The 10,385-nt window shown below is 47.3% G+C and overlaps 2 protein-coding genes across 2 annotated transcripts; one reads left to right on the plus strand and one right to left on the minus strand.

Moving 5' to 3' along the window:
* Positions 1 to 4,442: 4,442 nt before the first annotated feature.
* Positions 4,443 to 4,904, plus strand: RNASE13 (ribonuclease A family member 13 (inactive); the record flags this gene model as incomplete). The annotated part of the gene is made up of 1 exon (XM_079769300.1): positions 4,443 to 4,904. The coding sequence occupies one exon, from the start codon at positions 4,443 to 4,445 to the stop codon at positions 4,902 to 4,904; it is 462 nt and encodes a 153-aa protein (XP_079625426.1).
* A 1,737-nt stretch (positions 4,905 to 6,641) lies between these two features.
* TPPP2 (tubulin polymerization promoting protein family member 2) lies at positions 6,642 to 8,879 on the minus strand (the record flags this gene model as incomplete). Its single annotated transcript, XM_079767658.1, has 3 exons — positions 8,698 to 8,879; positions 8,305 to 8,458; positions 6,642 to 6,833 (listed from the first exon to the last, which is right to left on the minus strand). Exons 1-3 carry the CDS (start codon positions 8,868 to 8,870, stop codon positions 6,642 to 6,644), a joined length of 519 nt encoding a protein of 172 aa, XP_079623784.1. The 5' UTR covers positions 8,871 to 8,879.
* Positions 8,880 to 10,385: the final 1,506 nt, after the last annotated feature.

Raw genomic sequence — 10,385 nt, forward strand, 5'->3', positions numbered from 1 at the left:
GAAATCACCCCTGTGCCTCATGCTCTAGCCAGTTGTTCTAGAAATGCTTACCCTTGGGGAGGAGCGGAGGAAGAAAATGTATAGATGACTACATGCATAGGGTTACCTTTATAAGAAAAATAATTCAAAATTGTTTCAATGGTGAACTATCAGTGCTCTTTTTGCTGGTAGAAAAACCAGTACCATTACAAGCAAAATCTAACAAACATATTTCTAAGTCCTGGATATTTACCAACCCTTTTTAATATATACTAGTAAGATATAATAAATAAGTCTGCACTTGTTAGGAAATCTGATTCTCTAATTGAACCAAATTTCTCAATCTCAGCACTATTTACATTCTAGTTTGGATGATTCTCCATTATGGGATCTGTCTTGTGCAATGTTTGATGTTTGGTAGCATCCCTGGCTTCTACCCACTAGATGCCAATAGCACTTCCCAGTTGTGACAACCAAACATGTCTCCAGACATGTCCAAATTGTCCCCTGTTGAGAACTACTGAATTAGACTTGTGATCTTGAGTCAGCTGCTGTCCCTCTCTAAAACGTAGTTTCTTCATCTCTAGGATAATTCTTGTGTATGTAAGGTCCAGTGTAATAGGATAACAATTCCATCTCAGGCTTAGGGAGCAGATGAAACCATGACAAGAATGTCAGAATGGAAAAAGCAATCCTATGGGGATCAATACTCTAGGATAGGATTTTAAAGACCAGACCACTGAATGGTGGTTTGAAAACCAAAGGCCCATTGCACACTCAGTACTTTTCCTGGCCCTGTGGCTCATGCCTTTGTAACATATGCTCATTTGTGTGTCTTTTCTATTGAGCTGTAAATTTAATCTGGACTGGATCTATCTTATTTACCTTTACATTTCCCCAAAATTTGTCATAGTGCTCTTCCGATGATATTTTAAATAATTATTTAAAAAATACTTTAGAGTAATCAACATGGGGCATGGCTAATGATAGAAAGTTTTGTAGCCGAAACAGGTTTGGCTCAGTGGATAGAGTTTCAGCCTGCGGACTGAAAGGTCCCGGGTTCGATTCCAGTCAAGGGCATGTACCTTGGTTGCGGGCACATCCCCAGTGGGGGGTGTGCAGGAGGCAGCTGATTGATGTTTCTCTCTCATCGATGTTTCTAACTCTCTCTCTCCCTTCCTCTCTGTAAAAAAAATCAAGAAAAAAATTTTTTTTTAAAAAAGGAAGTTTTGTAAAGATGAATTTTAAGTGTTAGATGGGGTTCTAGATTGGCAGAGTGGGGATGGGGACAGTTCACTTGGCTCTTTTGGGGAATGAAAGAGGCTTTGCAGATATTCAGTGAACTAAGAAAAAAGGTGGTATGGAACCTAGGAGACCATCCCCAGTTATCCATTTAAATACTGTTTAATGGTTAGAGGCACTTTCATGCTGACCATGTCATTCTATTCTTATAGCCTCATGAGGTAAGGAAGGTATTAATCCCATCCTATATAATAAAGAGGTAATATGCAAATTGACCCACACACCCTTGCACAAGATGGCTGCCCCCATGTGGTCAAAGATGGCTACCACAAGATGGCTGGCAGGGAAGGATAGTTGTGGGTGATCAGGTCAGCAGGGGAGGGCAGTTGTGGGGGACCAGGCCTGCAGGGGAGGGCAGTTGGGGGTTACCAGGCTGGCAGAGGAGGGCTATTGGGGGCAATCGGGCCAGCAGGGAGAGCAGTTAGACGTCAATCAGGCTGGCAGGGGAGTGGTTGGGGGGGTGATCAGGCTGGCGGGCAGGCAAGTGGTTGGGAGCCAGCAGTCCTGGATTGTGAGAGGGATCCCAGATTGGAAAGTGTGCAGGTTGGGCTGAGGGACAACCCCTCCCCCCCCCCCGCCCCGTGCATGAATTTCATGCACCGGCCCTCTAGTTTTATAGAAGAGGAAACAGAAACTCAGTAGGTTATCCAATATCAAGTCCTGAACTCTTTTCTCTACAATGTGCTATTCTATTCTATGAGTATGCGTGCAGAGGGGAGTGGTGGTGGATGGGTAGCGAATGAAGGAAGAGGAAGACCAAGAGACATAAAAGTTCCCTTCCTCTTAGGAAAGAGGGAAGAGGTGGCATGCTTTGAGGTGGGGACCACATAATATAGTCAGCTTCCTCAAAACAAAGACTTGAATCAGCTAGGCCCCAGTACCTCCAGGCATTGGCTCCCATTCAGTGTTGGCTTATAGACCAGTCTGAAGGACACAGATGAGCCACTTGGCTGTGTCGGCTTTCCCCTCATTTACTTGGCTGTGCACACTTCCCTAGAGAGGTCTTCCAAGTAGAGGCTTCTTATATAGGATCTCTGGGCTGAGTCTTCCTATGTGCTAGCTCAGTGGAATTGATAGAGATAGGAGTGGGAGGAGGAGACAACATGGACAAGGAAATGGAGGTGAGGGGGGCACTGTGGGAGAAGCAGGCAGGCATGGAAGTGCAGTTGGAGGCATGGCAAGGGCCAGATCATGGAAAATCTTACATCCTATGAGGGGTAGAGCCTTATTGGAGTTTGAGTGTGTATGGTGTCCAGGAGAGGGGAGAGACCAAGCAGGGGAAGAAATAGGAATGGAAGGGATGGGTTTAGGAAAAGTTTAGAAAAGAGTTCCAGGGCTACCTGACCGATGGACTTCTGCTCATTTTGAGTACTCAACATGTGCCAGGCCTTGGACTAAAAGCTCTTGATATACACCTTAATGAATGAATTCTAATACTGCCATAAGGAATAAAATATTATCCTGATTAACAGATGAGGAAACTGAAGTTTATGGTACTTTAGTAAACTTAGATTGATGGTGCACAGCCTGCAAACAGCAGAGCAGGATTCAATTTCTGGTCTGTTTTACTCGAAAACCTTGCTCTTAACCACCATGTAGATACTGCCTCCCTACAGGTGGGGTTAGGGGAGGAAGATAACTCAGATTTCTTGTATAGGTAACTGAGGAAGCTGAAATAGACGTTGCAGGAGGAGAAGCAAGTTGTGGAAAGGATGCGTTCAGTTTTGGACTCTAGTCTATGCTGTCAGAAAGAGCAAGTTAGGGGGACTACAAATGAGTACATCTCCCTCTACCCCCTCCTGAACTGCACATTGGCCTTGGAGCACTCAGAGTTCTGCTGTCTGACTCCCTACTCCTGCTCTCCAGGGCGACTGTGGGAGGCTCTCCTGAGAGGAAGCCCACACCTTGGATCATATTCTGCAGGGAGATTGTCGAAGGGCCTGTGGAAGTCAAGGACTATGGCTGGCAGGCTTGTTGCTTCTGATGAAGGGGCAGGTGTTAATAAAAAAGGGATTTAGGAGCCCAACCCTTTCCCAACATGACAAACAATAGCAAGAATCTGATCCGCTGGGCTCACGTGGGCCACACCCCCTCAGTCCCAACTACGCTGTCTACCCAGTGGACAGTTTGGAGGCTTCAGGGTCATCAAGCAAAAATTTCCAGGTATGCCCTAACTCCAGAAGGGCCTGAGGTTATAGGTGAGAGATTAGTATGATTGTATCACTGTGATTGTTGTGCGTTGGTGATGGGGTCTGTGGGAGGTCCACAAAGACATCTTTGATTATCAGTGCATCATCACTCTGGTGGGAGGCTCTTGCATGTGCGTGGGCTCCTGTGAGTGGGTTGAAAGAGTGGCAGACACTCTGTTCTCTAAGGGTTGGGAATAAGCATCACTTTGTTCCTCAGAAACAGGACAGTACTTTTCTTCTCACCTATCCGCAGACACAGGGCCTATCAACATCAAAGAAAACCCAAGAACTTAAGCACTTCTGGCAAGGAGGTTGGAACTAAGTGTTCTTATGACACCAGCAAGGAGAAAACCAGATTGTAATGTCTCTTTCTTCCCATCCATCCAATCCCCATAGCACAGGGGCTCCTCCAAGTCAGGGGGCATTCCCTCCTCCCAGCCGGGCCTTTATCTTGAAACCATTCCAGCCTCTTCTCACCTTTGGGCTGTCTTTGGCCTCAGGCATGAAGAAACCTTGCCTGTTGCCCTGCTCATCTTCCAGATCCTGTCTGTCCTCCACAGCAATCAGAGAATCGTAGCTAGCCGGTTCCTTCTATTGCCTCTGCTTTTTTTTTCTTTTTCCTTTCCCCAGAAGGGTTCACTGGGGCCAGGGATAATCAAGAAGAATTGCTCACCCAAGGACCAGTTGGACCTCTTATTCTGTAAGTGTTACAGCTCATGACTAGATGAGGCTGAGACCAAGGGAAGGGGGGAATGGCTGAAGGTGGTTGACTAGCTCGATGACCTTGGGTGTCTCCTCTCTCATGGGCATGAGGTCTAGGGCTGGTTGATCTCTGAGGTACAGTCCAGCTCTTAGGTTTAGGGGAAGGCACCCAGGGAAGGCTGGGTACATGCTGGATGCTCCAGGAAGGGGCAGACAGCTACTCCAGGCCCACCTCTGATTCCAACCATCTTAACTCTACCAGCAGGAAGAATGGCACCAGCTGTGGCCTGGCTCCTGTTCCTCCAGCTTGTTCTAGGACCAACTCTGGTCATGGACATCAGTATAGAGGTTGCCATCAAGAACTTCCAAAGCATGCACATCGACTATCCCAAGGTTAACTACCCAGAGGGTTTCCAGGGATACTGTAATGGTCTGATGGCCTATGTGAGGGGCAGACAACAAAGCTGGTTTTGCCCAAAGAGGCATTATGTGATACATGCTCCCTGGACAGACATTCAGAAGTCCTGCAAGTACTGTGAGAGCTTCTGTGAGAATTACAATGAATACTGTACACTCTCCGAGGAATCCTTGCCCCTCACAATCTGCTCTCTGGAGACCAAACAGCCACCCACCAGCTGCCGCTACAATAGCACCCTAACCAACCAAAGGCTCTACCTGCTCTGTTCCCAAAAGTATGATGCTAAACCAATAGGTATCATTGGCCTTTACTAGGGAAGGGCGGCTTTCACTGCGAACCACCCCCTACTGCCACCACGACCAGCATGTCCCCCTTTCCAAAACTCTGAATCCCTTCCCCCCTGACTTTGAAGGTAGGCAGGGTTCCCTCCAAAAGGACCAGGGAGGTAGGAAAAATGTTCAGAGCTTTAGTCACCATGCAAAATCATACTGTTTTTTAGGCTCTTTCCAACTTGTTTACTTCCCCTCTCCCCATCATCCGCCCTCTCCCACAGACAGTTTTACCCACCCAAGAAGCCAAGTGTGTCCAGTTGGCAGTGCCTGTCCATCCACTGGGCCAGATACTGAATCCTGGATGGAGGCCCAGAGCTTCAGCTCGCACCATGGCAACAGGCACCAGCTCAATGTTTCGACTCCCTATCCCCACCACCCTTCTCTTTTCAGTCTTCCCCATTTCCCTATGACTCTCTCCACTCACCCACCTGATGGCTATCTCTAGCTTTAGGGACCTCCCTGAGACCTTTAGGTCCATTTTAGCCTCATATCCCCAGAACCCCCTTGCAGTTTCCTGTCTGCTCCTTTCCATGAAATCATTTTCTTCACGTAACCTGTTCTTTCCTCTCTCCTTCTACCATGGAGCCCAGTGTCTCTCCCCTACACTCCCAGCCTCCTTTAGTCACCCTGTCTTCTCCAACTTCCTTTCCACAATTCTCACCTTGGCTCACTGAAGTTTAAAGTTATTTTCTCTGGCCCATCCCCCCCTCCCGGCCCCACCCCCGCCCCAAGATACTTGCATCCTGTTCCCAAAGCTCCTCCTGATGTTCTCTAGACTCTAGGATCTGCTGCTGACAAAATAGGTGAGGTGAGCCTAGATGTAGTCACAGAAGGTTTCAAAACTACATCTGAGTTGTGTAAGCTAGAACCATTGGATGAAACCGGGTAAAGGGTACATGGGACCTCTCTGTACTATTTTTGCATCTTCCTGTGAATCTATAATCATTTTAAAATAAAAAAGATAAAAAGCACACCTGACTCAGTTCTGATTTCATTCCTTTTTTCCTTAGTGCATTAGAACTACCACTCTGGCCATCTTCCTGGCTACCTTTAGCGGTCAGTAGGATCTTCTGTTCCAGGTGAAGCATGATGGAGGTGTGAAGGGTGAAACTACCTTCCAGCTGAGTAATGAAAATGGATTCTCCCTTCCCCTAGCTCTGGAACAAATTCCTAATAGCAGTCAGACTAAGTAGATCCTTGGCCCACCCTAGCTGGCTTCTATTTCTCCCCACAATGAAATGTGGATTGCAGCAGATCAGGAAGGTGGAGGGACAGAGGTCTGGTTGGTGATATCTGGGTCATTCTACATCAAATCAGGAAGTTCTATTCCCCTTTGGCAGGTAGAGGAGGGTGAATGCCAGTGGTGTGTGAATGCAAGTAGCGAATACTTTGCTTCCACATCTGGTTCATATCTTATCTCCGAATAGACTCCTCAGACCTGATCTTAGAAGCTGTTGTTGAGGAGAATACTAACTCTGGCTCAGGGCATCAGGCTAAGTAGGGAAAAAGATGGAGATCTGGAAACGCTGACTCCTTGGGCTTTCTCTTCTCATATCTCTCTCTCTCTCTCTCTCTCTCTCTCAATGGGCCCACCCTTCCCTTCCCTGGCTGAAGACAGAGTTCATTAGCTGCTGCACACACAAATATTTATTGTTTCCTGAGCTCCCCAGTATTAAAGATGCTGAGTCAAGGGCTGGCAGGCTAAGATGAGGCTACTCCCTACTTACTGTCCATCTTCTTATCATAGGTGCCAGCACCCTTGTAGCCACTCACATAGCCTGAATTTTCGGTCATCTCTTCCCGTCCTGCCATGCCTTTGCCTTTGCCACTCTCGTCAAAGCGCTCCTTGTGGCTGCCAGTGTACTTGCTGGTGTCTGTCAGCCGGCTCACTCCGCCCACGGTTGTTGCTTTCTGTAAGCCAGAGGATGATAAGTCTGGTTCCTCTCCTTTTCCCTCCACAGTTACACCCCTTCTCTTAAGATGGTCTTTGATTCCCCTAGGGCTCAGAGCTCTTGTTCTACCCATGGCATGGTGCTGCTTTTTCAGGGCCCAGATGTGGCTGTGGGCAAGAACTATGGCAAGAGCCATCCACTGGTGTATGGGAGTGAGTGGACTGTGTGTGGATTTTCCTGCTTCCAGAGGAGTTATTATTATTTTTTAAAATATTTTAAATTGATCTTTTAGAGTGAGAGAAAGGACAAGAGATAGAAACATCGATTGTCTGCCTCCTGCATGCCCCCTACCAGGGACTGGGCCTACAACCCGGGCATGTGCCCTGACTGGGAATCAAACCATCAATCTCTTCGTTCATGGATCAATGTTCAACTGCTGAGCCACACCAGCCAGGTGAGGAGTTATTTTTTTTTAATTATTATTATTTTTAATTCTCATCCAAGGATTTTTTGTTTGTTTGTTTAGAGAGAGAGAAGGGAGAGAGAGAAACATTGATGTGTGAGAGAAACATCAATCGGTTGCCTTCCATATGCACCCCAACGGGGGATCGAACCTGCAACCTGGTATGTGCCCTAACCTGCAATCAAACATGCAACCATTTGGTGTATGGGATGACATTCCAACCGACTGAGCCACCTGGCAGGCCATGGAGTTATTTTGATGAGGCTATAGCCATAAGACTTCAACCCCAGACCCAATATGCAAGGTTCCTCCTACTGCATAGGTCCTATTTGAAATCTAGAGTAGAAAGAGCTTTCAGTAGAGAGGGGACAAATACGGAATAGAGGGTGGTGAGAGGCAGAAAGCCAGAGACTAGACCTTATATAAGAGCAGGAAGAAGAGTGGGGATCAGATACCAAAGTCCTCTGCAGTGTCCACCAGGCCCTAGTTGCCTGGCTCATATACTGGACACTTGAGAATGAGTCTAAATTTTGCTGTTAAAATAGCTGTGGGCCTTAGCTGGTTGGGCTCAGTGGATAGAGCATTGGTTGGAGGACTGAAGAGTCTCAGGTTCAATTCCGGTCAAGGGCACATACCTCAGTTGCAGGCTCAATCCCTGGCGTGCATGTGGGAAGCAGCCAGTTGATGTGTCTCCCTCTCTCTGTCTCTCCCCCTCACTCTCACGCTCTCTAAAAATCAATGGAAAAATATCCTCGGGTGAGGATGAACAAAATAAAATAAAATAAAATAAAACAACTGTGGACCTTGGGCAAGTCACTTCCCTTCTCTGGGCCACAGTTTCCTCATCTCTGAAATGATTGGATGATCTCTGAAGTCCATTCCAGTACCAACAGTGCCCGCAGAGGCTTTCTGCCCTGCCTCCCTACAGTACCTCTGTTGGCAGGCATTAGGGTCATCAGAAGGTGGGAGAGGAGACAGAGTAGCAGGGAAGTAAGGTCAAGTATTAGGGATGAAGAATATCACTCACAGTAACACCAGGGGTAGCTGGATCCTTGCCCACCATGAGTTTATAAATGTTCTCCAGGGTTTCGTCTGGGTTCTTCCCCTTGAATCGCTTCTGGCCCAATTCCCTCATTGCTTCCTGGAACTGTACAAATGTGATGGTTCGGGCATTCTTGTCCCTGGTCAGTAAGAAAGAAATCCAGGAACTCTGGAACATGAATGCATCACCTGCCAAGGTCCAACCCCACCCTTACTCAGACTTGGTCACTGAATGTCTTGAGGACAGAGAATAAATAGTGCCAAGTAACCAGTAGGTGCTCAGTAGACCCATTACAAATCTTCTATCACATAAACCCTTCCATTCTCACTATCTTGTTTGTTCTGCTCACGACCCCTACTCCCATCTTTGGTCACTTACTTGACTTTGCTGAACACGATGTCCACATCAGTGGAAGTGACCATCTTGCCGTCCATGATGCCACAGTCTTTGCACAGCTTGGAGAAGTTTTTGTTGTTAATTTCAGCGCCACTGCTGGATGATTCTCCAAAGACAGCAAACCTCTGGAATGTTTTTTCTGCTTCTGATGCCATGATCAATTGGAGGTGGGGGAGGACAGTAGGGGGAGAGACTGGGGGGAGGGTGTAGGAGGGGGGAAGGGAGGACTGGGAAGTAAGAAGGATGGGGGTTAAATCTGAATCAGCAACAGGAACAAACCCCCTCTTCCCTGTTCCTCTCTCCCCTCTTCCCTCCTACTATTCCTAGCACTAGGGAGACTAGTATGCATCCTACATTCTGAGCAATCATTGCCACCACCCACATCACCCCTTTTGGTACCTAAGTGTTCCCAGATGGTGTCTGACCCTTCCCAACCTTTTTATGTAAGTGTGTGCATATGTGGGAGGCAGCTGGGGCGGAGGACTATGTGGCAGTGGGGAGACAGAGTAAGAGAGGGAGGCTTCTATGACCTCAGTGGTTTTTATGACCTCTAGCCCCAGCTACAGTCCTAGACTTTGGGGGAGGGGTCTTTTGGTTTCCCTTCCTTGCAGGTTGCATTGAACGAGTTTCAAACTTCTGATCTCTCCAGAGGTTCAAACTTCCCTCATTATTCCAGTCGAGCTTAACTCAACCCTTTGGTCCTGGTCAAATTGCCTGATGCTCTGCCCCTCATCAAAGGCTGAAGAGAGCCCAGGGAAGAGGTTAATAAAAACGGGTGGCTTCGGTCCAATATTACTTTTTCTCTAGTCTCCAGGCCCAGGCCAACATGGAGAATCTCATTGGCTTTAGCAGACAAAGCTCAATAGGAACTTTAAATGGTGTTCTTGTTGGGCTTACCATGGAAATTGTCTTAGAGTGTAAGAGATTTGGGTGAGGCAGGGTGAAATAGGTCAGAGTGAGGGTGAATCTCAGACTCTGAAAATATTCCAGGTAAGTTTCTATGCAGGTCAAGGATGTTCCTCAGGGGTTCCTCTTCGGCCTTTTCTCCAGCCAGAAGCCATATAGATGGATGAACAGCAGGTATCCTAAAGTACAGCAACTAGGTTGGTGACTTCTTTCCCCTTTCTGTCTAAACAGTCACTAATTCCGATGTATTGTTTCCTTGGCTTACATATCCATTCCTTTCTTTCCATTCCTATTACTCCCACACTTCTTGAAGTCCTTGTCATCTCATATCTAGTTGATTACCTTAGCTTCTACTTTAAAAAAAAAAAAAAAAAATATATATATATATATATATATATATATATATATATATATATATATATTATTTTAGAGTCCTGATGCATGAAATTCATGTACTCGGGGGGGTGGGGAAGTCTCTCAGCCCGGCCTGTGCCCTCTCACAGTCCAGGAGCCCTCAGGAAATCTCCAACTGCAGGGCCTAAGCTGGCAGTCGGACATCCTTAGTGCTGTTGCAGAGGCTGGAGAGGCTTCCGCCACCACTGCTGTGCTCGCCAGCTGTAAGCCCATCTCAGGGCTCTGGCTGAGCTGCGCTCCCCCTGTGGGAGTGCACTGACCACCAGGGGGCAAGCTCCTGTGTTGAGCATCTGCCCCCTGGTGGTCAGTGAGCATCATAGAGGCCGGTTGTTCTACCGTTCGGTCAATTT

This window comes from Cnephaeus nilssonii, assembly GCF_951640355.1.
Source record: "Cnephaeus nilssonii genome assembly, chromosome: 4".
Classification (NCBI taxonomy): Eukaryota; Metazoa; Chordata; class Mammalia; order Chiroptera; family Vespertilionidae; genus Cnephaeus; species Cnephaeus nilssonii.